Genomic DNA, 25,609 nt, shown 5'->3' with positions numbered 1-25,609 from the left:
CTTTGGTTGGTGTGGCCATTTTTACAATGTTGATTCTTTGTATCCCTGAGCATGGAGTGTTTTCTTTTTGTTTGTGTCATCTCTGATTTCTTTGAGCAGTCTTTTGTAATTCTCATTATAGAGATCTTTTACCTGCCTGGTTAGCTGTATTCCTAGGTATTTTATTCTTTTTCGTGAATGGGATTTCATTCTTTTATTCTATTGTGAATGGGATTGCATTCTTGATCTGACTCTCAGTTTGGATGTTGTTGGTGTACAGAAATGCTACTGATTCTCGTACATTAATTTTGTAGCCTGAAACCTCACTGAAGTTGTATATCAGATCAAGTAGCTTTTGGGCAGAGACCATGGGGTTTTCTAGGTATGGAGTCATATATGCTGCAAACAGGGATATTTTTACTTACTCTCTTCCTATTTAATGATGTCTTTTATTTCTTTCTATCGCCTAATTGCTCTAGTCAGGGCTTCTAGTACTATGTTGAATAGGAGTGGTGAGAGAGGGCAACTTTGTGATACAAGAGTTAAGAGAAACTCACTTAGGCAGATAGTAAGGGTGTAGGAGTCCTTGGTATGGCTTTTCTTTTTAATGAAAAGCAGCCCCAAATCATTTTCTAACAAAGAGCAGGCTGGAAAGTTGAGCTGCAGACATAGACAAGCAAGCTGAGAGATTGCACAGGTGAATGCTGGCAAGAACTAGGGATTAGACATGTTCAAGATGGAGGCTTCAAATTCCCTTCTCTGCCAGCCATGTACATGGTAAGAAGCAGACAAGATGGGGCTGATCAACTGGAAAGCCCATTTGTATAAGAAGATTAGGGTGGGGTGACCAGCCTTCCCCACATGCTATGTAAATGTTATACCTGATTGAACCAATCTGTGAGCCCTACCTAAATCACACACTGCCTCCTCAAACTAGACTATAAAACCTGACACATTTGAGGTCTGCTGGTCTTTTCTGCTTGGAGACCCTTTCCTCTATGGAGGAAGCTGTTTCTCTTTCTCTTCTCTTCTACCTATTAAACCTCCACTCCTAAACTCCTTGTATGTGTCTATGTCCTAAATTTTCCTGGCATGCGACAATGAACCCCTAGCTTTTGGGGGTACAAGTGGTTTCTGGTTATATGGATGAATTGTATAGTGGTAAAGTCTAAGTAATGCACCCATTACTTGAGTAGTGCACATTGTACCCAATAGGTAGTTTTTCTTTTCTCACCCCACCTTCATCTTCCCCCTTTCTGAGTCTCCAGTGTCATTATACCACTCTGTATGCCTTTGCGTACCCATAGCTTAGCTCCCACTTATAAGTGAGAACATACAATACTTGGTTTTTCATTCCCGAGTTACTTTACTTAGAACAATGGCCTCCAGCTCCATCTAAATTGCTGCAAAAGACATTATTTCACTTTTTCTTATGGCTAATAGTGTTCCACAGTGTATATGTACCACATTTTATTTTCTACTCATCAGTTGATGGGCACTTAGATTGATACCATATCTTTGCAATTTGTGAATTGTGCTGTGATAAACATACATGTGCAGGCGTCTTTTTAATACAATGACTTATTTTCCTCTGGGTGGATACCCAGTGGTGGGATTGCTGGATCAAATGATAGATCTACTTTTCCTTCTTTGAGAAATCTCCATACCGTTTTCCATGGAGTTTGTAATAATCTACATTCCCACCAGCATTACGTATGTGTTCCTCTTTCAGCACATCCATACAAACATCTGTTGTTTTTTGACTTTTTAAATAATGGTCATTCTGGCTAGAGTAAGACGGTATCTCATTGTGGTTTCAATTTGCATTTCTCTGAAGATTAGTGATGTCGAGCATTTTGTCATGTTTATTTGCCATTTATATATCTTGTTTTGAGAACTGTCTGTTCTTGTAATTTGCTCACTTTTCATGGGATTATTTGTTTTTTTTTCTTGCTGATTTGCTTGAGTTTTTTGTAGATTCTGGATATTAAGTTATGGATCTTTGTCAGATGCACAATTTGAAAATATTTTCTCCCATTCTTTAGGCTGTTGGTTTACGCTGATGATTATTTATTTCACTGTGCAGAAGCTTTTTAGTTTAATTAGTTTCCATTTATTTATTTATTTTATTTTTTATTTTTTATTTTTTTTATTTTGAGACAGAGTCTCACTCTGCCACCCAGGCTGGCTGGAGTGCAGTGGTGTGATCTCGGCTCACTCCAAGCTCAGCCTCCTGGGTTTATGTCATTCTCCTGCCTCAGCCTCCCAAGTAGCTGGGACTACAGGCACCTGCCACCACGCCTGGCTAAATTTTTGTATTTTTTTTAGTAGAGACAGGGTTTCACCGTGTTAGCCAGGATGGTCTCGATCTCCTGACCTCGTGATCCACCCGCTTCAGCATCCCAAAGTGCTGGGATTACAAGCGTGAGCCACTGCACCCGGTCTTATTTTTGTTTTTGTTGCATTTGCTTTTGGGGGTTTTAGTCATAAATTTTTTGCCTAGGCCAATGTCCAGAAAAGTTTTTCTAAGTTTTCTTTTAGAGGTCTTTTTTTGGTTTCTGGTCTTAGATTTAAGTTTTTAATCTATATTAAGTTCATTTTTGTATGTGACGAGAGATAGGGATCCAGTTTCATTCTTCTATATGCGGCTATCCGGTTTTCCCAGCACCAATTATTGAGTAGGGTGTCCTTTCCTCAACTTATGTTGTGGTTTGCTTTGTCAAAGATAAGTTGGTTGTAAGTATTTGGCTTTATTTATGGGTTCTCTATTCTGTTCCATTGGTCTATATATCTGCCTTTATACCAGTAGCATCCTGTTTTGGTTACTGTAGCCTTGTAGTATAATTTGAAGTTGTGTAATGTGATAGTCCAGATTTGTTATTTTTGTGTAGGATTGTTTTGCCTATTTGGGCTCTTTTTAAATTCCATGTGAATTTTAGGGTTGTTATTCTAATTCTGTGAAAAATGATGTTAGTATTTTGATAGGAATTGCATTGAATCTATAGATTGCTTTGGGCAGTATGGTCATTTTCATAATATTGTTTTAATCCAGAGCATGAGATGTATTTCCATTTTTTTGTGTCACATATGATTTCTTTCAGCAGTGTTTTTAGTTCTTCTTGAAGAGATCTTTCACCTCCTTGGTTAAGTATATTCCTAAGTATTTTTTTTTTTTGAGGGTGTTGTACAAGGGATTGAATTCTTGATTTGATTCTCAGCTCGATCATTGTTGGTGTATAGCAGATTTGTGTGCATTTGATTTTGTAACCAGAGACTTTACTGAGTTTATTTGTCAGATCTAAGAGTCTTTTGGAGGAGTCTTCAGGGTTTTCTAGATATATGATCATCTCATCAGCAAACAAAGATAACTTGACTTCCTCTTTCCAATTGGGATGCCTTTTATTTCTTTCTCTTGCCTGATTGCTCTGGCTAGGACTTCCAGTACTATGTTGAATAAAAGTGATGAAAGTAGGCATCCTTTTTTGTTCCAGCTTTTAGGGGAAATGCTTTCAACTTTCCCCACTCGGTATGATGTTGGCTGTGGGTTTGTCATATATGGCTTTTGTTATTTTGAGGTATGTTATTTCTATGCCTAGTTTGTTGAAGGGATGGCGGATTTTAACAAATGCTTGCCCTGCATTTATTGAGATGATCATATAGTTCTTGTTTTGTTTTAATTCTGTTAATGTGCTGAGTCACAGTTATTGAATTGCATATGTCGAATCATCCCTGCAGCCCTGGGATAAAGTCTACTTGATCATGGTGAGTTATCTTTTGATGTGCTGTTGGATTCAGTTTACTCATATTTTGTTGAGGGTTTTTGCATTTATATTCACCAAGGTTACTGGTCTCTGTTTTCTTTTTTTGTTATGTCCTTTCCTGGCTTCAGTATCAGGGTGATATTGGCTTCATAGAATGAGTTAGGGAGGATTCCCTCTTTCTCAATCTTTTGGAATAGTTTCACTAGGATTGGTACCAATTTTTCTTCGAATGTCTGGTAGAATTCAGCCGTGAATCTGTCTGGCCCTGGGGTTTTTTTGTTGTGGCATTTTTTTTTTTTTTTTTAATTACTGACTTGATTTCACTGCTTGTTATTGGTCTGTTCAGAATTTTTGTTTCTTCCTGATTCAAGCTAGAAGGGTTGTATGTTTCCAACTTCTCAATTTCTGCTAGATTTTGTAGTTTGTGTACATAGAGGTGTTCATAGTGATCTTTTGTATTTCTGTGGTGTCGATTGTAATGTCTCTATTTTCATTTCTAGTTGAATATTTTTTGAATCTTCTTTCTTCTTTTCTTGGTTAATCAAGCCAATTCACCTGGAATCTTAATTATGACACAGGTAAGATCTCACCCACATCTCTTGACCCAGGACCCAAACGTAGGCCTTAGCTAAGTAACCACAGTAGACTACATGTAAGAAAAAAGTTTTGGTTTGCCTAGTAAGTACTTTTAGACACTAATAGTATTATCTTTTTGTGTTTAGATTGTTGTTGGTTTTTCTTCCCCCAGAGTTTGTTATTAGAATGAAGGACCTTCTTTCTATACCTTTGTCTTTCCAACAGGGCTTAGACTTGTCTTAGAGAATTATATATCAATTGATTGGTGGATTGTTGAAGACTATTCTAGGCCCTGTTGGGTTTTGTTGTGTAAATTTAAAAAGACAGTATAACATATGAGAAAGAAACCTTCAAATTTTTTTCCTGTCTTTCTCCCTCCTTTCATACCTTCTTTTTTTCTTTCTCTTTCTACTTTCTTTCCTTCCTTCTTTGCTTTTTCTCTCTCAATTTACCCTCCTTTCTTCCTTTTCTCTTTTCTCCCTTGATTTTTTTTCATTATAGAAATGGGGGCTGCATTTATTTGGCTTTGCTTTTCTCCAAACTCTGGGAATCAAAGTACACTTTTTCCCTTTACATTGGCTGTAACTATAGCACATTAATATGAATGCTTTTTTCAAATCTAATATTGTAAATGGGTAGTCAATTAGGGGAAACACATCAATATGAGATCCTAAGTCAAAACAAGTGGAATTGAAATACTTTAAAGCAAGCTTCTGAGAAGCCAACAGAACCACATAAAGAAATTTCTTAACTATGAAACAAGGAAGTAGGGAGACCAGTCTCCACGTATATCCATGGAGAGCAGGGGATTGTTGAAAGTAGGTGAAAACGTGAGTTCATGTCTAGTATATGATAATGTTTTGTGAGATAAGTGCAATAGACCTTCTACATGACTGCTGTGCTTGATGTTCAGCACACATTTGAAAAACTCTGTGGACTTTGTTTTTATCAAAGTCAGTAGCATAGTGAGTTCAGCTAAATAATGGGCAAACTTACCAACAAAGCATGACTGCATTGTTGTATATTAAAGTCATAATCAGAAACAAATGTTTGAAAACAACATAAAAATAAATATTATCATTAATTTGGCAGTCTCATTGTGGGAGGCAACATAAATACCTAGAAATTTGGAGCAATTAAGTCATTGTGACCTTAATTAGTGTTTTTAAATGGATGAACAAATTTAAATAAACTTCAAATTCCCCTTCCTCTTTTATTCTTACCAGAAACAATCAATATTGTCCATTATGCCGAGAAGATACGAGGCTAGTTTGCTCTGTTAGACTTCTAATGAATTGTATCTGTATCTATGGGACAATAGTTTCAAAGAAATTTCACCACATTATCTCATTTGAAGTTTGCAGAAACGTGTCGATTATCTTTTCATCCATTTTATCAAATATGAAATAAAACACAGATGATGATTTCTTCCAAAGTCTTGACTATGAGACATTAGAACAACTACTAGTTAGTAGCTACTGAGACTCTGACTCAATTTCCACTGCTGGTTTAGGACCTTGCCACCATGTTGTTATCTAGTCCAAAGTACCTCAAACCTCAAACTATGAACACAGATTAACTTATACTCAACATTAATTTCCAGTCTAGCACATGATCTTGAATTACATTCTGAAGTCAAAGGAATGTAAGAATTGCCATACTGACCCATCCACCCCACTATTGTCTTGCTGAGGCACTTTCCTGGGAAGAAAGCAATCTGAAATAATCTTTAAACTTCAGGTGTATTTCAGCTTTAGTATAAATCTAGGGCTTTTCCTCTTGCACATGTCTATAGGAGAAAGAAGACAGCATTTTGCTTAATCCTGCAATTCCTTATTCTAATAGTTTGGTGGTGGTTACTTTCAAAAGGGTTTGAATAATTAATAGAATTGTCTAAACTTTTGCTACTCAGGGAGGATCTGTGGAGCAGCAGCATTGGAATTACCTGAGACCTTATGAGAAATGCAGACTACCGGGCTCCACTCCATTCTTAGTGAGTCACAAGACTCACTAAGATCTTAACAAGATCCTCAGATAACTGGTAAAAAAGAGCATTAAAATTTGAGAAGAATGGGCCTTAGAAAATGGTGTGCTAATTAACAGCATCTGAGGTTGAATAAATGGACACATCTTTTCAGAGATTTGCTGTTCTGGTGTTTTGGTTGGTGATGCTTGTTGTTCAAGGTTTTTGGCACTAGAGGGTAACACTGGGCTCAATAGCCAATGAGCAAGCCCTTTATTTGGAGAACAAATGGGCATCTCAAAATTATCTACTCTTAAATGTGTGTTCAGTCTTTGGTGTTAAATTTACTCTAGCTACCGAATAACAATTGACATTTATTTAGCACAAATTATATGCCAAACACTATGTTAGGTCCTTTACATGAATCACCTTATTTTATCCTCAGATGTGCTATTATTGTCCTACTTTAAAGACAAAGAAATTAGAGTTAAGGAAGTTCAGGATATATGTTTGTGGTCACACAGCTGAGAAAAGACAAGACCTGACAGAGTGTGGATCAGACCAGGTCTGTCTGGCTATGAGCCTGTGCTCTGATAATGGATTTCAACTACACTACAGCCATTCTGCTCTGGCTTCTCTTGACTTCTGCCAATAATCCATCAGGGCAGGCAGATTAAAGTAAACAACTGTGACTTCATTGAACAATCAAAACAGAAGAACAAAAAATTAAATTAAAATTCTGTATGTTTTTAATGCACTTTCTTTGTGACGACATAGTGATTATGTGCCCACGTTCTAGAGATTTCTGTCTAATACAGGAGCCACTAGCCATATATATGGCTTTTGAATAATTGGAATGTGGCTACTATGACTGAAAAACTCAATGTTTAAATGAGTTTTTAAGTAGTTTAATTTTAATTGGTTTAACTTTAAAAAGTGATAATTCAGTCATTAGAAATCTTTTAAGTGTGTTTGGAACAACTTGGTCATGTTAATCTACTTTTTCAGCTCTAAGTTTTATGCAAACTTCATTAAACAGATCAAGTATTTTTGATGAAAATTTTGTGTCTGAATTGAGATGTGCTATAAATGTAGAATACACACTGGCTTCCAAAGACACTGTAACAACGTAACATATTTTATGACTAGTCTTGATATTGATTACGTGTTGAAACAATAATATTCTCAGTGCATTGAGTTACACAAAATGTATTGTTGAAATTAGTTTTATTTGTTTATTTTTGCTTTTAAAATGTGGCTACTAGAAAATTTAAAATGATATGTGTAGTTCACATATTTCTGTGGGACATTGCTGCTCCAGAGCCCTATTGCTGAGTTCAAATCCTCACTCTACCATTGAATAGCTGTGGGAACTTTGTGTCCCATTTCTTAATCTATAAACTGACATAAGAGTACCTATCTCATGTGGTTGTTGAGAAGGTTCAGAGAATCAATATATGTAAAGTACTTACTGGGAGACAATTGTCAATGGACCTTTTGTGTTTCTCCACATCTTGTAAGCAGAAGTTTTGAATGCATTTCTTCTGAACTAACTTTTAAAGGATGCTTGTATAACGCCAGCCTTGGAAGACAGTGATAGCTTCTCCCTCTAATGCAAAGGTCAGGTAGGTTTGCCTACTGTCTGTTATAAAAGATTTGGGATCCCTAAGCTCAAAGTTTCTTTTCTGTAACTCAACCAACTTCCACTGCAAATATCACCTGGCTCTTTCTGTTTCAATCTGTGAGAACTGGGGCTCAGGGAACTGGTTACTGCTTCTGGCTATTCCTGTGACTAATAAACTGTCCTTTGTCTTTGACCCAGGAGTCTTATGTCTTCTGTCAGCCTCCCTGAAATTATGGCAGGCTAATTTGTTAGTTTCTAAGAGGAGTGAAATCTCAGAACTTCCACAGTTCTTGACATTTCTTTGAAGTGGTATCTGGCACACAGCACCATATAAGTGTTAGCAATTATTACTAACTCCCACTTGTTTCCATTCAGTTTAGCTGACTTGTTACTGTACTACACCTATTATGTCCACTTCCACTTACATAGGTATCTTTTCTTCGCTCTTTATTTGGGCGTCTGACATTCCCTCTGGCTCTACTCTATTGCTTATCTCTCGTGGTTATTTCAGGTTGTATGTAGTGAAATTTTTAGAGCTGTATCTTATAGATCAGTGTAATGGATTTGATTGTCTTTAAATATTGCCCCAAAATTTGTCTCTTCCAGGATAATTTTACAAAACTAAGTATAAAAATACTAGTTCCTCTGCCTGCATTTTCTCTAATTGAGGAGAGTTTGTCACCTGACAAGCACTAGCCTCCCTTTCTTCTTCCCACCAGCAATTCTTTGTATATAATGCTTTTTCTTCACTTGTACACACTCAGAAATGGGCATATACATGATCAGTGTGCATAGTTTCCACTTTCGCATAATGCATTTTGACTACACTATAAAACTACTTAGAATTAAGAATTTTACTGATTTTGGTCAAAGGTGAAGGTAAAAATTTTTAGAGCAAAGAGTATGTCCACTATTCTATTTGCAGGAAGCTACAGGAACAAAAGGGCAAAAGGAAAAGAGAATATGAAACATTTCAGTATGAATTACATATAAGAGATTATCAAACATATCACCAAAATGTTTTAACCAAATTGCCTGAATTGCTTTTAGCTCTGACTTTTGAAGTAGCCAATATTAAAGAAAAAACACCAAAAAGTTCTTTTTATATAAGCAACTAATATTTAAATTTAATTAAAATAAAATAAAATAAAATTAAGTCTTCATTTCCTCAGTTGCACCAGCCACATTTCAAGAGCTTGACAGCCACACATGGCTAGTGGCTACCATATTGGGCAGTGCAAGTATACAACATTTCTATCATCACAGAAGTTTACATTGGGCAGCCCTGCTCTCAGCCCTTCTAAATGTGGTACATAAATATGTGGGTCAGATATTTTGTGGTGTTCTTTAACAAATAGCACTAAATTTGCTTCCATAGCATTTTGGACATAATTCCAGATATGTTTACAACTCTAAGTAACATGATTATACCTTGGTGTTAGGATAAAGTTATAAAACTTTAGTTCTTTTCCCTTTCCTTTCCTTTTTTTTTTTTTCTGAAGACAAAGTCACACTCTGGAGTGCAGTGGCGCAATCAGGGCTCACTGCAGCCTCGACCTCCTGGGTTCAAACAATTCTCCCGCCTCAGCTTCCCATGTAGCTGGGACCACAGGTGCATGCCACCCTAAATTTTTGTATTTTTTTGTGGAGACAGGGTTTGCTATGTGGTTCAGGCTACTTTTAAACTCCTGAGCTCAAGCGATCCACCTGCCTTGGCCTCTCAAAGTGCTGGGATTATAGGCATGAGCCACAGCACCCGACCATATTTCTGAAAATTCAGGACACAGTGTCAATACCAAATGCTGGTGAGGATGTGGAGATCTCATTAATTGTTTGTGGGAATGCAGATGATACAGCTACTTTGGAAGACAGTTTGGCAGTTTCTTAAAAAACTAAACATACTCTTACCATACAATTGAGCTTCTTGGTATTTACCCAAAGGAGTGAAAACTATATCCGCCCAAAAACCTTCACATGGTTGTTTGTAGCATGGTTGGCAAGTTTATAATTGCCAGAACCTGGAAGCAACCAAGATGTTTTTCAGTAGGTGAATGAAAAAGTAAACTGTGTTACAGGCAATGGAATAATATTCAGTGCTAAAAAGAAAAAAAAACAACTATCAAAACACGAAAAGACATGGAAGAAATGTCTATTGGATAGACATTTCTAAGCAAATGGATATCACTAAGCAAAATAGCCATTCTGAAAAGGCTACACATTGTATGATTCCAAGTATATGACATTCAGGAAAAGACAAACTATAAAGACAGTTAAAGAGATCAGTGGTTGGCTGGGCTTGGGGAGACACAGGGATAAATAGGTGCAGCACAGAAGATTTTTAGGGCAGTGAAACTACTCTGTATGATACCATAGTGGCAGGTACATGTCATTTTCCATTTATCACAACCCATAGAATACAGAGCTAAGAGTGAACCCTAAGGTAAACTATAAACTTTGGGTGATTATGATGTGCCAATGTAAGTTCATCAATTTTAACAAATGTACCTCTTTGGTGGGGGATATTGATAACAGGAGAGGTAGGTTATGTATGTGTGGAGGGAGATGGTATACGAGATATATCTGTACTTTCTTCTCAATTTTGCTATGAACCTAAGATTGCTCTAAAACATAAAGTCTGTATAAAATTGTTAGAAAAAAATCAGTATAACACAGATGCTCATTTTCCTTGTTTTTCAAGGTCTACATCTTCATTAAAGTATATTTATTCACAGTAATATTTTCCTTTCTTTTTTTTTCTTTTAACGGGAGTACTTCCACAGTTTTCTGTTACTGCAATGTACTATCTTGGCGCAATTTATACAGTTTAAAACTAATGTATATTTTATTTATAGTACATATCACTTTAGCAACCCAGTTTTAAACAGATAGGTGAATTCCAGCATCATTGAAATATTGTACTTGTTTGTGTGATTATAGTGTTATTGCTGAAAATAAGAACAGCAGCTGTAGTAACCACAGCAAGCATCCCCAGTGTCATGGGGATGACTGACTGCTAAACACAAATATTGACTCTGTGCTGTTGTGTACATTCTACCCAACTAAGCAGAAGCCTGGAATTAAGATGGAGACCACACCATTGTTTCCTTTTTGGAGGCAGAAGGTCATGTTTCCACTAAGTCTTTTCCAGCATTACCATTCTGCCCTTGAAGTTAAAACAGCCTATCCACCATGAATTAGGTCCTTGCTCCTAAAAGTAAGGCTGTATACCACCAGGATTAGTATAACCTCAGGGTTTGTTGGAGATCATCTGAGGCCCCAGCCCAGATGTACTAAATCAGAATCTGTGTTTTAGCGAAGTCCCCATCTGACATGAGGCACTATGGTGTTTGAGAAGCACTGTGTCAGACAATGAAAACGAGACCTCCATGAAGTCTGATGCCATTTCTGGGGCACAGTGCTGTGGTGAATTGTGTCCCCTCCTCCTCTCCCTTCCCCAAATTCATATGTTGAAGTCCAAACCCTCAGTACCTTAGAATGTGACCCTTTTGGAGAGAGGATCTTTACAGAGGTAATCAAGTTAAAATGAGGTCATTAGTTTAGGCCTGAATCCAGTATGATCGGTGTCCTTATAGAAAGGGAAATGTGGGCACAGAGACACATATAGAGGGAAGGTGATGTGAAAAGACACAGGGATAAGATGGCCTGGCACAGATCCTTTCCTTACATCCCTCAGAAGGAACCAGGCCTGCCAATACTTTGATCTCATACTTCCTGCTTCCAGGACTACAAGGCAATAAATTTCTGTTAAGCCTCCCAGTGTGTGAGACTTTGTTATGGTAGCCTGAAAAGACTAATATTCTTGGTTATGCTTTCTTCTGTGTCTTGAATTGACTGCCTTCTCGATGACATCAACAGAGCATTTCTGCTCTTCTACGTGCCCAGAATATGCTGTCAGGTAGGGTGCCTACAGCAGTTCTCTTAGGGACATAATTCATGGAAGAGGCAATAATGATATTTGTGACAGTTGCAAAACCAAGCATTAGGGACCCTGAAGAGAGTGGCAGCTTCCCTGTAACATGCACTTCTTCAGCATGAAGGAAATGATGGACATGGATCAGATAACGTCTTAAAAATTTTGAGTGAGAGCTGTGGGAGACATGAACGGATTCAAGAATGAACCTACCAGGTGGAAGAAACAGAAAAACGAGATTGAGAGAACATCTAAGAGGAGGCAACACCAGACCCACAGAAGAGTGGGAGAGCCAAGGCAAACAGGAGGCTGGGAGATTAGAGGAAAATGCGTAAGAGTGTCTTTTATGATTATGTAACCACTACAAATTCGTGAAATGCAGTAGTTAATATATTCCTATGTAAGATTTGCAGTTTCAAATCTTCCATCCACATGGATCATGGAATTAGTACTACCTAATAGTAATACCTGTTTGTTAGAGCTGAGAGAACCTGAGTTCTTTTATATATAAGGCAGCTGAGTCCCAGTGTGGTGAGAGATATATCCAGTAGCTTCCAGCTAATTAGTTGGAGACTTGACGTCTCCCAACCCTAGGCCAGAGCTCTTGCCTCTTGCCAGTACACCTGGCATGTGTGGCTTTTGGTAGCTGTAGATCATAGAACAGAGTGTCTATGATAAGTGAAATTGCTTTACATGAAGCACATGGATTTTGCATCAAGGAGTTTTAATTATAAGGCTATAAATATGTCAAAAGGATCTGACAACATCTTATTAAATTACAAGACTGAGCTCAAGTAGTTTCTGATGCTGGCATAGTCCCAAGAAGAATGAGTTTTATAGTTGGGAGCTACCCAGCCTTCTACCTCCCTCTCCCTCCCCCGTCCTTTTCCCTTTTAAAGTGTTCATTTATTTTATAGAAAATACTGCATGGAAATTATAAAAATGTAGAAGAAATATTTTATCCAAATTGTTTTCCTTTCTTTTATCCTCTCATTTCTTCAAATGATAATAGGATTTAATTTTCAGAGAGTCTTCTTTAGAACTCCAAATAGAGAAAGACTATTTTTTACTGATAAGATAATATGTGTGGCTGGTATTTTAAATTGCATTTCCATTGGAAATAGAACATTAGTTTCAACTTTTCTATTAAAAAAGTGAGTGTAAAGGAGTGATTTTATAGACATATCTGTCACATTAACTGTCAAAATCCTGGGGAAATTGGCAGCTGAGAATTGTGATAGTACCAGTGTGAGCTATGAAGTCTTTTAATGACAACTGTGAAGGTTCCACTTCTCCGCTGCCTTAGAAATTTAAGGTTTACATTCCAAGTTTGGAAGTAGGATCCGTCTAACCTCATTTTATTGTGATCACATGAGATCCAAGATAATAGTTTCTTAATGTGTCCTCTTAAAGATCTCATCATGTCCCTTTTTGGTTCCACCACATCATCTCTCTTCTCACTGGTCTGTCATTCTTATTAATATTTGTATCAGCCGGGCATGGTGGGTCACGCCTATAACCCCAGCACTTTGGGAGTCCGAGGCTGGGGGATCACCTAAGGTCAGGAGTTTGAGAACAGCCTGGCCAACATGGTGAAACCCCGACTGTACTAAAAATACAAAAATTAGTCAGGCGTGATGGCGGGTGCCTGTAATCTCACCTACTTGGGAAGCTGAGGGAGAACCCAGGAGGTATAGGTTGCAGTGAGCCTAGATTGTGCCATTGCACTCCAGCCTGGGCAACAAGAGCGAAACTCTGACTGGGTGCGGTGGCTCATGCCTGTAATCCCAGAACTTTGGGAGGCCAAGGCAGGCAGGTCATGAGGTCAAGAGATCAAGACCATCGTGGCCAACATGGTGAAACCCCGTCTCTACTAAAAATACAAAAATTAGCTGGGCGTGGTGGTGCGTGTCTGTACTCCCAGCTACTTGGGAGGCTGAGGCAGGAGAATTGCTTGAACCTGGAGGCAGAGGTTGCAGTGAGCCAAGATAGTGCCACTGCACTCCCGCCTGGTGACAGAGCAAGACTTGGTCAAAAAAAAAAAAAAGAAAGAGCAAAACTCTGTCTCAAAAACGAACGAACAAACAAACAAACAAACAAAATTGTAGCAATCAGCACCTAAAAACGGGAAATGGAGGCCACTTTAAGTGTTTACCACAGCGGGAATTTAAAGCAGGGAATTGCTTACGCTGGTGATGGCAGAGCTGAGAATCCAAAAAAGAGACAGTGAAGGAACCCAGAGAGATTAGCGAGAAATCACTTCCATCACTAGAGTGGACATGTATACTATTATTTTCTTCACATATGTAGGAAATGATGTAGGTCTATCAGAGATTCAAAAATAGTAGACACACAAGAAACAAAAGGGTGATCATGGTCTGAGCCACAAGGACGCATTCTAGGAACTGGAAGGGTAGAAACACAAAGAATTCTGGTGCTTCGTGGGCTGTTGTGAACATGAGCTAGAGGGCTCTTTTCATGGTGACATTTCGTCTACCTTAAAACTTCTAAGGAGCAATCTGAGCAGAAGAACACCTTCTGAATGAATAAACACTTTGTAACACGTTTTATTCTTTTAGAAATAATAATGTCTTGCAGAGAGATAGCTTTTCCTTTCAACGAGTCAAAGAGATGCATTTATCCAGGAAGAAAGGGGACTTAGACGAACACATTTTGCTTTTCTAAAAAAAAAAAAAAAAAGATTGGCAGATTTTAAATTTGTGCTCAAATTAACAGATCAAAATACTCCTGGTAGGGTTAACTAGAAGCAAAATGGCGAGGTCAACAAATTTTTGGGGTACCTGCAATCACCTTCGTTCATGTCCCTCCCCCTCCACATGCTTCTTCCCTTCAATTTGGGCACCCAGTGTTCCTAACTGCTCTTCTACATTCTTTACTTATTCTTACTTACTTGAAAGGATGGGATTTAAGGGACTTACAACCTAGAACAAATTTATCAATGTAACATCTTCATGGCTGCCTAATGAAACTGACCCTTAACATTGGCATATATTTTGGAAGAAAATTTTAAAATTAGAACGTAGAAAATGACAAAAGATGAGAATATTTTGAAGTAGTTTGGCTACATATTATTTAAAAACTGGTGTTTATATAATCAGTCTGTATGTTTAGAAAAAAGTTTTAAATTCTAAAATAAAAAAGAATTTTAAAATAGCACATGTACATCAAGTCATAAGATAAAGTTTAATCATTTTATCACGTTAAAAGACACAAAACACAGCCAATCTAACCAAATTTCAGGCATGCATTTACATAAATATATTAAATTAAGAAAAGAAATTGTACACTTAAACATCCTTTTCACCTAGAAATCATTAAATCCACAGATCAACAATAAAACCAATTCTCTGCATTTACCACTTCAAGATACAATTGTTCTATTTTAAAGATAACACAAATAAACTTGTTAGAATTTATATGCATTATACATATATTATATTTTACATAGATAGTGTGTATACATATGTAGTGTTTGTACAGATAGATAAACATATATACATGGGTGTGTGCACACGTACAGATACACACAGATGTACTTTAGGCCATCTGTACTGTTACTGCTGAATTCTAAAGTTGAGCTGAACTGGTGCCATTGGATGTGATTATTGTCTTTTGCTTCAAACATGCTCATGATGCCCACTGGGCCCACAATCCCCCCTAGTAAATGTCCTTGTCTTTTCTACAGCACATAATCATGGTAGGAACTTTAATAAATATTTGTTGAATTAATAAATGGATAGATGATTGAATAATAGAAGATTGATTAAAGAGAAATGCATATTATAATAACTTGGTTAAATAAATCAAATAAGTTCAAATTCAGAGAAATTACCTGAGCCAATGACTATGCATGTAACTTTTCAGACATTTATAGAAATCTCACCTAGTACATATGTTAGCCTTGCTCCCTTAAACTTGTACCTGCCTTTACTACCTGTTCAAATACCCTTCTCCCTTTTATTAACAGAAATCTAAGCATGGGTTGGTTCTGGTGTCTCCTGTGAGTAAGGTTCTGGATAAACTGCCCTAATTTTCACAACCTAAAGGGAAATGAACCATTAGAGAAACCAAAACATGTTAGAAGAATGATAAAGATAACCATTCCTTAATACTGGACAAAATAAATCACAGATAAAACCAAAAAAGACACAGAATTCTCATTTAAGTATTGTTTTATGTTTGTTCGTTGTGATTCAACAATTTTTTTCACTTTAATTAGTTGGGTTACTTTTGAATAAATAGTTTAGTTTATTGTAGCATGTCCCGGGGAATCAAGTTCTAAAAATTTCATAGTACCTCGGTTACCATTTATCTTATTACTATGTGGTTCTTGGTGAAATGCATGTCCAAACATATGCTGTGAATATAATTAGATAAGGGAAATATCTGATCTCTCATAAGGTAGTCAACTTGGTTTCTTCATAACAGTATTAGGAAAGGGACTGTATTGTACATGAAATCTTAATTTATTCTAGAAAAATCATGTCTCAGATTTTAAGAATATAAGGTAAAGAAACATAGGTTTTGGGCATACTATCCCAAACCTGATCATAACTTGTTCATGTGAATGGAAACTATCAATTAGTTATTTTTTTTAGTGAAAAGGAAAATATACAAGAATTAGTTTGTAACTGCAAAGACAAAGCTTATTTCATAGTTAGCCATTATGAATTTCCCATTACTGTTAATGTTCAGTTCTTTTTATATTATGTACTGAAATGTTTTCTTTTTGACTTAGAAGATTATAGTCAATTGAGATAACTCATCAAACATTTATATTAAGTTACATATATATGTATATATATATATACACATGTATTTTGGATTTAAGTAATACATAATCTATATATGCAAAAAGAAAACCCCAAGAAATCCTAAATGAAAGATGATGGCTGACTTTATGACGTATGTGAGAAGTAACCTTAGATTTAATGTTGGGCTGATACCATTTTTTTAATGTTACTGTTTAGTCTGGATCAAAAAAGAATAACAGGTTTTAAGCACAAGGCTTTCTGTTGATACAAGGAATCCAATTATTTATTTTTTTTATTTTGTCAATGGCCTTATATATGACTTATACAAATTATATGGGAATCAAGGTAAATGACAGGTATACCTTAGGTTCACATTTAATGAGGAATTTAAGAAAAGTCCTAATCTCATAAGTGAACAAACCTTTCCATAGCAGCTACGAAAACCCCACTATGACTGAGAAGAAAACAGCTCTACAATGCTCCCTCACAATCCCATGAATATATACTACTCTCCTAAAAACTTATTTTAAGGTGATGTCCAGAACTTATTCAGAGAAGACAGTTAAGAGAAAGAAGGATTGAAGTTGGCTAGGATTAGTGTTTGGCAGGTTCCATGGTTTCATATATATGTATTAAGATATATATAAAGATATATGTAACCAAATATATATAACCATATATATAAATATATATATGACCAATTTATGTTTGTGTGACAAAAGAGGATAAGATAGCAAATATATATTTATTTTTAGGTATTGTAAAGATAAACTTTCTGATGGTATTGCCAGCATTCACAGTAATAGTTTAATTCCTGGGAGTAGTTTAAAAATATGTACATTTTCTGCCATGGGACTTTGGTCTGAGTCCTCTGCAACTTCAAATCTCATCCCAGGGGTGGGGAAATTAAGATTTATAAAGTCTCCATTGAGGAACTGCTTCTTATTTTTTCCTTACAGATTTGGAATAATTTTCTTAAAATTATTCCATAGAGAAGGTTGTTCCTTGGCTAGGAAATAGCTACTAACTTTCCCTGCTGTTAGCTAACCCCAGTGTTATTCTCCATGTCTTTCCTGTATCTATGCTAGAGCAGCTGAATTGGAGCCTCTGGACTGGTAGTGATTTCTGCTCTTCCTTATTTCTTTCAGTGGTTATAATAGATCAGCCTAGTGTGTCATTTGTTTATTATCCGCTATTATTTGTTATATAGAATTTGAGAAAATGTGGAACCAAGAGAGGCTATTTTTCAGAAAAACAAAGAAAAGATCATAACCAGCAAAATCAATAGCAATCTAGCCCAGAACACCTTCAACATGGGTGTATTGAGAACATGTCTATTTAGGCAAAACAAATAGAAAATGTAGGAGAGGGAAGTGGTTAAAAGGAAAAAGAATATATGTATGTATGTATGTGTGTGTGTGTGTATATACACATATATATACACACACATACACATATATATTAGCCGAGAGAGTGAGAGGGGGAGAGAGAGAGAGAAGGAGGGAGGGAGAGGAAGAGAACACAGACAGTATAGGTAACATTTTATAAATTAATTGGTTAATCAGTCAATTATAATTAAAACTACAACTGCCAATGGTATACCTTAGCCTTCCTCTAAAAATTTGGGCTTGATTTCTCTTTTATATTTCAAAGCTAAGAGACTTAACGGAAAGTTAGACTAATAAAAGTTTAAATTAATGTGTATCTTGAATGCTCCTAGATGTAGCATCTAACCTCACACCTTATACCTGGTAAGCTTGTATAGTTTGTAACTCAGAGATAAAAACAATATCAAAAGCAAATGGAAGCCGGGTATGGTGGCTCACACCTGTAATCCTAGCACTTTGGGAGACCTGGGCGGCTGGATCGCTTGAAGTCTGGAGTTTGAAATCAGCCTGGCCAACATGGTGAAACCCTGTCTCTACTAAAAACACAAAAAAATTAGCCGGGTGTGGTGGTGGGCACCTGTAATCCCAGCTACTTAGGAGGCTGAGGCAGGAGAATTGCTTGAACCCGGGAGGTGGAGGTTTCAGTGAGCTGAGATTGTGCCACTGCACTGCAGCCTGGGCAACATGGCAAGGCTCCGTCTCAAAAACAAAACAAAACAAAACAAACAACAACAAAAAAACAGCAAATGGATTAAAATTGTTAGTATACTGTTTGGTAACTGTTTTCAAAGAAATAAATAAGGAAGAAGTAACTGCTCTGGGGCATGCAAATGACAAAGAAAATAGTTTTCTATTTAGGTTGTGTGTATATATTGTATGTGTTGGTTTCTCTGCTCTTTATGAGATACTCATTAATCTGAGAAAACTTCTGAGTATTCTTTGTGATAAAAGCAAAAAATATATTTTACAATAATTACATTGAAAAAATCCAAGAAGAAAAGTTATAGATGGAAACACTTACTTTTAGCCATCACTCAATTTCTTAAATTTTTTCTCCTTTTCACTTAAAGATCTGCCAATTGGTGTTCCTTTTATTACCTTAAATAACTGTCAAGAAAACAAGGTTCTATGAACCAGGACAACAGTGTGGCAGAAACAGTAGTAGAAAGGTTATTTCCAACCATTTAAAACAACTATAACGTCATTTCACATTCAACTGACAACCACAGCTTAAACTTGAGAATGGACAAGGGAATAATAATATACATTTTTCTTTTTCATTATTTCATCTTTATCTTATGCATCAGTATTCTTACGAAGGACCTTTTTTCTTCTATTTGAGATTGTGTGCTTTATGAACTGAACAGATGTTGCCTTTCATGTGATTAAACAATAATTTTTTTCCTAGCTCATACTTCTTAACCAATTCCTACCTGCCTCTCATCATGAATCATTGAAGATAATTCTCTAGTCTTGCATTTAAAAAAATCTACTTGAAAGAAAAGGTCAAAGAGATTTTTTGAATTGACCACTTAATTTAAAATATGTTGCCATCAATTAGCCAGTGCTATCTACTTTTCTCTTAAGAACAGAAAGAAATGACTCCAATGATTTTACTTTCTTTGCTTGGCTTAATATCCGTGGATCTTGCTATCTTCTCTTGAGAAGAACTTGGTCTTTCATTCTAATGACTCACAAAAGAAAAGGCAATGACACCTGGGGCACATATGTTTTTCTAAGTCACTTGAAAATCTTTCACTTGGGAAAAAGCTGTATAAAAAATCTGGGCCTGGTCAACTTAATATAGATATTTTAAAACAGTAGAACTAATGGCAATAGAACACCTTTTATTTGGGGGAGGAGATGGAAAGTTTAAAGATGTAAGAAGAAATGCTTGATTTTTTTAGATTTTACTGAATATACAGCAGTATCCTTATTGTTTTCAGGGAAACTAGGAAGAATTGGAGAATGTGTAATAAAACTGCACGATTTGACAGATTTGGACAGCTGGCTCCCTCACAAGAAGTTCACATTTTGTTAATGTCACCCACGTTGAATAAGGGACAATTAGATGGTAAGGTCCATTTACAAAAATGGTTGTCAGGACATTTTTTTTTTTAATTGTAAAACTTTCTGTGATGGAATTCAGTAAAAGGGCTATGAAGAGAAAGCAATGGAGACAAAAGATTGCTATTAACCTACAGATGCAGGCTACTGCATGGTTCATTGCAAGATTTGTCACACTGTTGGGCCAATGAAGTGTTAGTGTGACTAGAAGGGACCACCCCTTTTCTGGGGTAAGAGGGCAATTTGGTCTCCATGCTCATTTAATCCTGAGACTTCTTTGAATAGACTTTCAATTGAATCTAAATTGTGCAAAATTATGCATGCACTTTTTAATGCAGGCTATTGTTCACTAAGCACTGAACCAAGATTTCTCAACCCATTTCCATTTGGCATGAGGTCACTTGAAACTTAAGCAATCATATATGGAAGACAAGAACAGTGTACTTAACTGATCTTTCTACATTGTGGCTTCTATATAAATGCTCACTGGGCTTTAATTGCAAATCTCTCACCTTAAAACAATAGGGAAATACTAGCTACAATATATTTTTTAAATTGAGGGTTGTATTCCTAAAGGTAAGGAGCAGGTTTAGAAAGTCAGCTGGCGCTGCATAATCTATACTGCTCTACAATTTAGATTCTAGAGGAATGGATGTTTACAGAAGGACAGCCATAGTGGGTGTGCACTTGTCATGAGTAGATGTGTTTTTTCAGTAGTGCAAAGAGGCCTTATATTTTGTTAAAATCCAAACGTGGAGAGCTGGCTTTGAAAACCATGAAGAAAAATATCTACTAGACTTTTTGCAGTTTTAAGTCAGAACATGTCATCTCTGTAAAACCCTGAACAGAACATTTACAGAAAATTTATTGATACATTAACCAAAGAGTATTTTCATTGAGTTCTGAAGGAACACGTACATTTAAAGTCATATGTGGCAAGAATTATTATGTTAAAAATTTGTACAGGTGACAGCTTACATAGCCAAGATTTTTAAAAAACAAGTGAGCTCTTCTCCAGTGAGGTTCGATTCAGTGGAAATCTGCAACATTCTAATAACATAGACTCTGACAGTCTTGCTATGGTGAAAAGCACTTTACAAATGTTTAATGCTGGAATTTTATAAGGATTGGCTGTTTTCTTGCTTTTTCATCCGTCGTTAATGATTACATGTTGGCACAAGGATACCTTGCTAGATTAGATCCACAGCACATTAAAGACTGTTTGCTTTCTCACTCCCCTTCTTTCCAATTAAGTTGGTGAAAAATGTAACTTTAGTGTTTTACAGGACAGGGTAAAGGTGTTTCATCTAGGTGATGTCTATATTATAAAAATAAAATAAAATATATAAATATGTAACACAAACCCAGTGCCTATTGTTAAATAAAATATACAATAAAAGCAGACCTTTTAGGAAGACCAATTTTAAAATATGCTATTATGATTTAATTATAAAACACTTGAAAACAATCTTGAGATTAAGATGAAATAACCAGATTTCTCAGCCAATAAAAAGGTAAGTGTGTGACATTCTGTAACTGGATACACTGACAAAAATGGAGATTACAATTTTATATCAAGTTGCTCACTTAGAAATTCATCAGGGAGTTCTGAAACATTCTCTCCTAGTATAGTACTTTAATATAAAAATATTGCCTTTTTTATTAGATCCATCAGATTGCACAGTAATGTTTCAAAACTCTATTAAAGTTGACTTTAGTGATTACAGACAGAAAATTCCTGGGAAGTCAAATAATCTCTTCTAGTGACATAAAAAATCCGCTATCAATTTACAGTGGAATTTCTGTGTAAATTACTCTGCACAAGGAAGTATATATTTTTAAAAATCATCTCTTATGCAACAATGCATATAGGGGTTATGAGTATGTGTATGTGCATATGCGAACAAACATGCTGACATACACACAGAGGATCTGCACATTTCTGGAAATTATTTTTAAATTAATAAAAGAGAATGAAATCACAGGAGTATGTAGCAGGATAACAGTCTTTTTTGTTTTTTTAATGACAAGATAAAAAATAAATGCCCATTGGAATGGAATATTCAAACAGTCCCAGAAACTATACAATGTAACTTGTTAGATCCAGCAAGTAAGATGTCATGTCAATGATCTGATCAAGAATACCTGCCCTGGTCACTCTGCGGATGTTTCTGTCCACTTGTTCACATTGAAGACCAAGATATCCTTTTTTACAGAGGCACTTGTTCGGTCTAACACAGACACCTCCATGACGACATGCTGGCTCACATTTTGCTGGGAGAGAAAAAGAGCAAGAACATCACACTCTCATTCTGTATGTCAGAAACAGGACTGAGCATGAGACCAACAAATATTTGCTGAATAAGGGAAGCGAGGGAAAAAAGGAGGGAGATAGTTACAAAATGATCTGAAAGATAAATACACAAGTAGGAAACAGGCTTTTACACCCATAGTTATTTGGAGGCCTGAACTCAGCAGAGAATGAGAGACATTTCTAGAGAAGCAGAGATCATGAGAAACAATTGCAACCCTTTGCAAAATGAACTCTATTTAAAATGAAGATTTTAGTCCTTTGAAATCTCTGCTCCACAGGAGCATTCTCTACAGAGGGCCTCCCAAGCTCTATGTTCCCATTCCTTCAAGGTAGGATCTCAACATGGGCGCGGCCCAGCCTGAGGGGGAGACACAGAGGCTCAAGCATCTCCAGTGCAACATAAAGGAACAGTCAGTTTTGGATTTTGGTTGGGTGGAATATCCAGCATATAAACTCCCTTAGATTCTTCCTTCCTCTTGCTTCCAGGGGGCAGACAGCATATGCTTTGCTCTCTGATTACACTTTGAAGTCTCTTTCTGGAGTCAGTGCAATTGGCCAGCAAAGGATGTTCTGAGCAAACCTTTTCAGGGTTACCCTACAGCACAGAATTTATTCATTAAAGAATTTTTACCACTACAATATAAATGGGGAATATAAAGATATACTGTTAAAATGAGACATAAAATTGGGTATATAAATTGCTATTTTCTGATTAAATCTGGGGAATACAGTCGCTGTGGATGGAGTCAAATTCCTTCAATACATTTCCTTATGTTTTGATGAGACAGGGTCATTCTGACCTTCCAAATGCATTAATCAAATTCCAGGTGTCTGTGGTTGACACATGGAAAAGAAAAAATAAGAAGAAAATAAACAATTTTATGTTTTAAATCTGTGGGAGATGAGTAAACAATGTGAGTACGTGAATAAAATTCCTGCTTAGGTCCAAAGCATCCCAAATAAACAGATTATTTTTATAAAATGGTTTTGGTAAATGTTATATATTCAAACTATTTAAATTGATTCGGCGTAAAAATGAAAGTACCTCATGGAGTAAAACTTTATGTTAACTCAATGTATGTCTATTTTCATTTATATCACAATTTATTATTAATATCTATTAAGGTATGTATAGTGCCACCTGTATTCGAGATAATTCATTCACCCTCAGTTTAAACATACTGTCACTAGCAGGCTTCAGGTAACATAAGAGATTAGGCAAAATGCAAAGCAGGGAATATAACAGAATGGACGCTTTATGTTATATTCTGTTACTAAAAGATGCAGAGAGGCTGGGCATGGTGGCTCACACCTGTTATCCAAGCACTCTGGGAGGCCGAGGTGGCGGATCACATAAGGTTGAGAGTTCAAGACCAGCCTGGCCAACGTGGTGGAAACCCATCTCCACTATAAATACAAAAATTAGCAGGGCATGGTGGTGGGCGCCTATAATCCAAGCTACTCAGGATGCTGAGGCGGGGGGAGAATCACTTGAACCCAGGAGGTGGAGGTTGCCGTGAGCTGAGATTGCCTCACTGCCTTCCAGCCTGGGCGACAGAGAGAGACTCCACCTCAAAAAAAAAAAAAAAAAAAAAAAAGATGCAGAAAAAGTAGATATTGTTAGGCAGCAAAGGAAGCAGAGAGATAATATATTAGCAGGAATTTGAATATCATTACATTTGAATACCGATTCTCATATTTTTGATCAACTACAAAAAGGCAGAGAAGATGGGTAAATAACATGTAAGCATTTGTTTTAAATAATGCAATTACTTAATTTCTGTTGAGTTTTAATTTTGATAACTCCTTCCTAGATACATAACCATAGTATTAATCAAACACATAATGTTATTAATGCTGAAGCAATTTAAGTTTAAAATACATCCTCTATATGTGGTTTTAAATGTTGGTTTTTTTGTTAGGCAATATAAAAATAGACAAATTATAGTTATAATTTTTTGAAATACATCTTGAGGACAAACAAAAAGATAGCATTTATGAATAAATAATATTAAATGTTAATTTGAGATTTTAATTTTCATTGGCAATAAGTATTTTAATATTTGAAATAGCCGAGATCAAAATCGTTTCTAAGTGATGGTATATGCTGGTTGTTAATTATGCATTTTCAACATACACATTTTAAACTCTAGGTTTCTAAATTTATCTAATTTTCTGACTTCACACCAAGTAGAACTTAAGCATCATTGCACATAATTGAGGAACTATCAAGTTATAGGCTAGAACAACCCTGGAATAAATCTCCTTTGCTCTCTCTGAGCAGATGCACACCTAGCTGATGGTTCACAGGGGAGTGGCAAAAAGCATGAAAAAAAATCTCATAATATATCTCTAGATAATTGCATTTTCCCCTTTTATTTAATAACACCCACTGAAAAGCCCTGTTTTTAGTCTGCTGTGGTAGGAAAGCAAGCAGTAAAGCCAGGGAGGGCATTTACAGGGTGTCTGGAAAATGCTAGCGCTTAGAGAGGGGCTTTGCAAACACTAAGTCATTGGCTAGTGTGAAAATTCAGAACCCAGGACCAAGAGGCCCAAAGAGATGATCTAGTTGTGCTGTTTGCATTTTTTAATTTTTGAAAGGACTCAGTCATTTAAAGGTTTTGCATATTTATAATTAAGTTACATAAGTGAATTGTTTACATTAAGAAAATGAACAAGATTTTACTTACAAGCTCATAAACAGATGAGCATTAATAGTATTGTAAATGGCTAAACACTTTTGAACACTATATTATTGTAGAAGAAACAATCAATGTTGAGTTCTTGAGTACCTAAGGATTGGCTCATTCCCAGTCCTTTTCAGGTGAAAACAGAAATACTAACCAATTCTGCAGAAGTCCCCCTCCCAGCCTGGACTGCAGCAGCACTTTCCCGTGGGGGTGCAGTAGCCGTTTCGACAGAGCCTGGAGCACTCTGAAGTCAGTGTCTGTGCAGGTTGAACCGTGGCTCTGCATTCCTCAGGCATTAAAGGTCTACATTAAAAGACAATAGTTGAAAGTGTATTCCATTTGAAAATCAACAGTGGAATGAAATCTAGTGATTCTGTGGCTTACAAAGCATGCCTCTTACTTTCTAGAGAGACTTTTTTTTTATTAATTTTTTTTGCACACAAAGCAATAAACATTTTCTAAAAATACATACAAACAAAAAGATGCATATCAAACATATTAGGAAGGTTGCACATGGGAAGACAGGGAATAGAAATGGGGA

At 36.3% G+C, this 25,609-nt stretch overlaps 2 protein-coding genes across 3 annotated transcripts in view; one reads left to right on the top strand and one right to left on the bottom strand.

The window, feature by feature from the left end:
* The window catches only part of ANAPC10 (anaphase promoting complex subunit 10), a 389,020-nt gene that overhangs the window by 335,625 nt on the left and 27,786 nt on the right, over positions 1-25,609 (top strand). The window contains exon 8 of one of the 2 annotated variants that reach the window (XM_058436781.1): positions 19,944-20,071. Coding sequence is in view for 1 of the 2 variants with exons in the window: in XM_058436782.1 (XP_058292765.1) it covers positions 19,944-19,952 (9 nt within the window). In the remaining variant the exon portion in view is untranslated. Of the gene's footprint in view, positions 1-19,943; positions 20,329-25,609 lie in introns of those variants that run through there. The other variant, XM_058436782.1, reaches the window with a different exon arrangement.
* Positions 21,801-25,609, bottom strand: part of HHIP (hedgehog interacting protein) — a 92,253-nt gene continuing 88,444 nt past the window's right edge. Inside the window, exons 12-13 of the mRNA XM_032147769.2 lie at positions 25,223-25,371; positions 21,801-22,338 (exon numbers count right to left, since the gene is read on the bottom strand). Of these exons, the coding sequence (XP_032003660.1) occupies positions 22,145-22,338; positions 25,223-25,371 (343 nt within the window). The 3' untranslated portion in view covers positions 21,801-22,144. The remainder of the gene's footprint in view (positions 22,339-25,222; positions 25,372-25,609) is intronic.

The sequence above is a fragment of the Hylobates moloch genome, unplaced genomic scaffold (assembly GCF_009828535.3).
Source record: "Hylobates moloch isolate HMO894 unplaced genomic scaffold, HMol_V3 SCAFFOLD_3, whole genome shotgun sequence".
Taxonomy (NCBI): domain Eukaryota; kingdom Metazoa; phylum Chordata; class Mammalia; order Primates; family Hylobatidae; genus Hylobates; species Hylobates moloch.
This window is presented reverse-complemented; position numbering and strand designations above follow the sequence as displayed.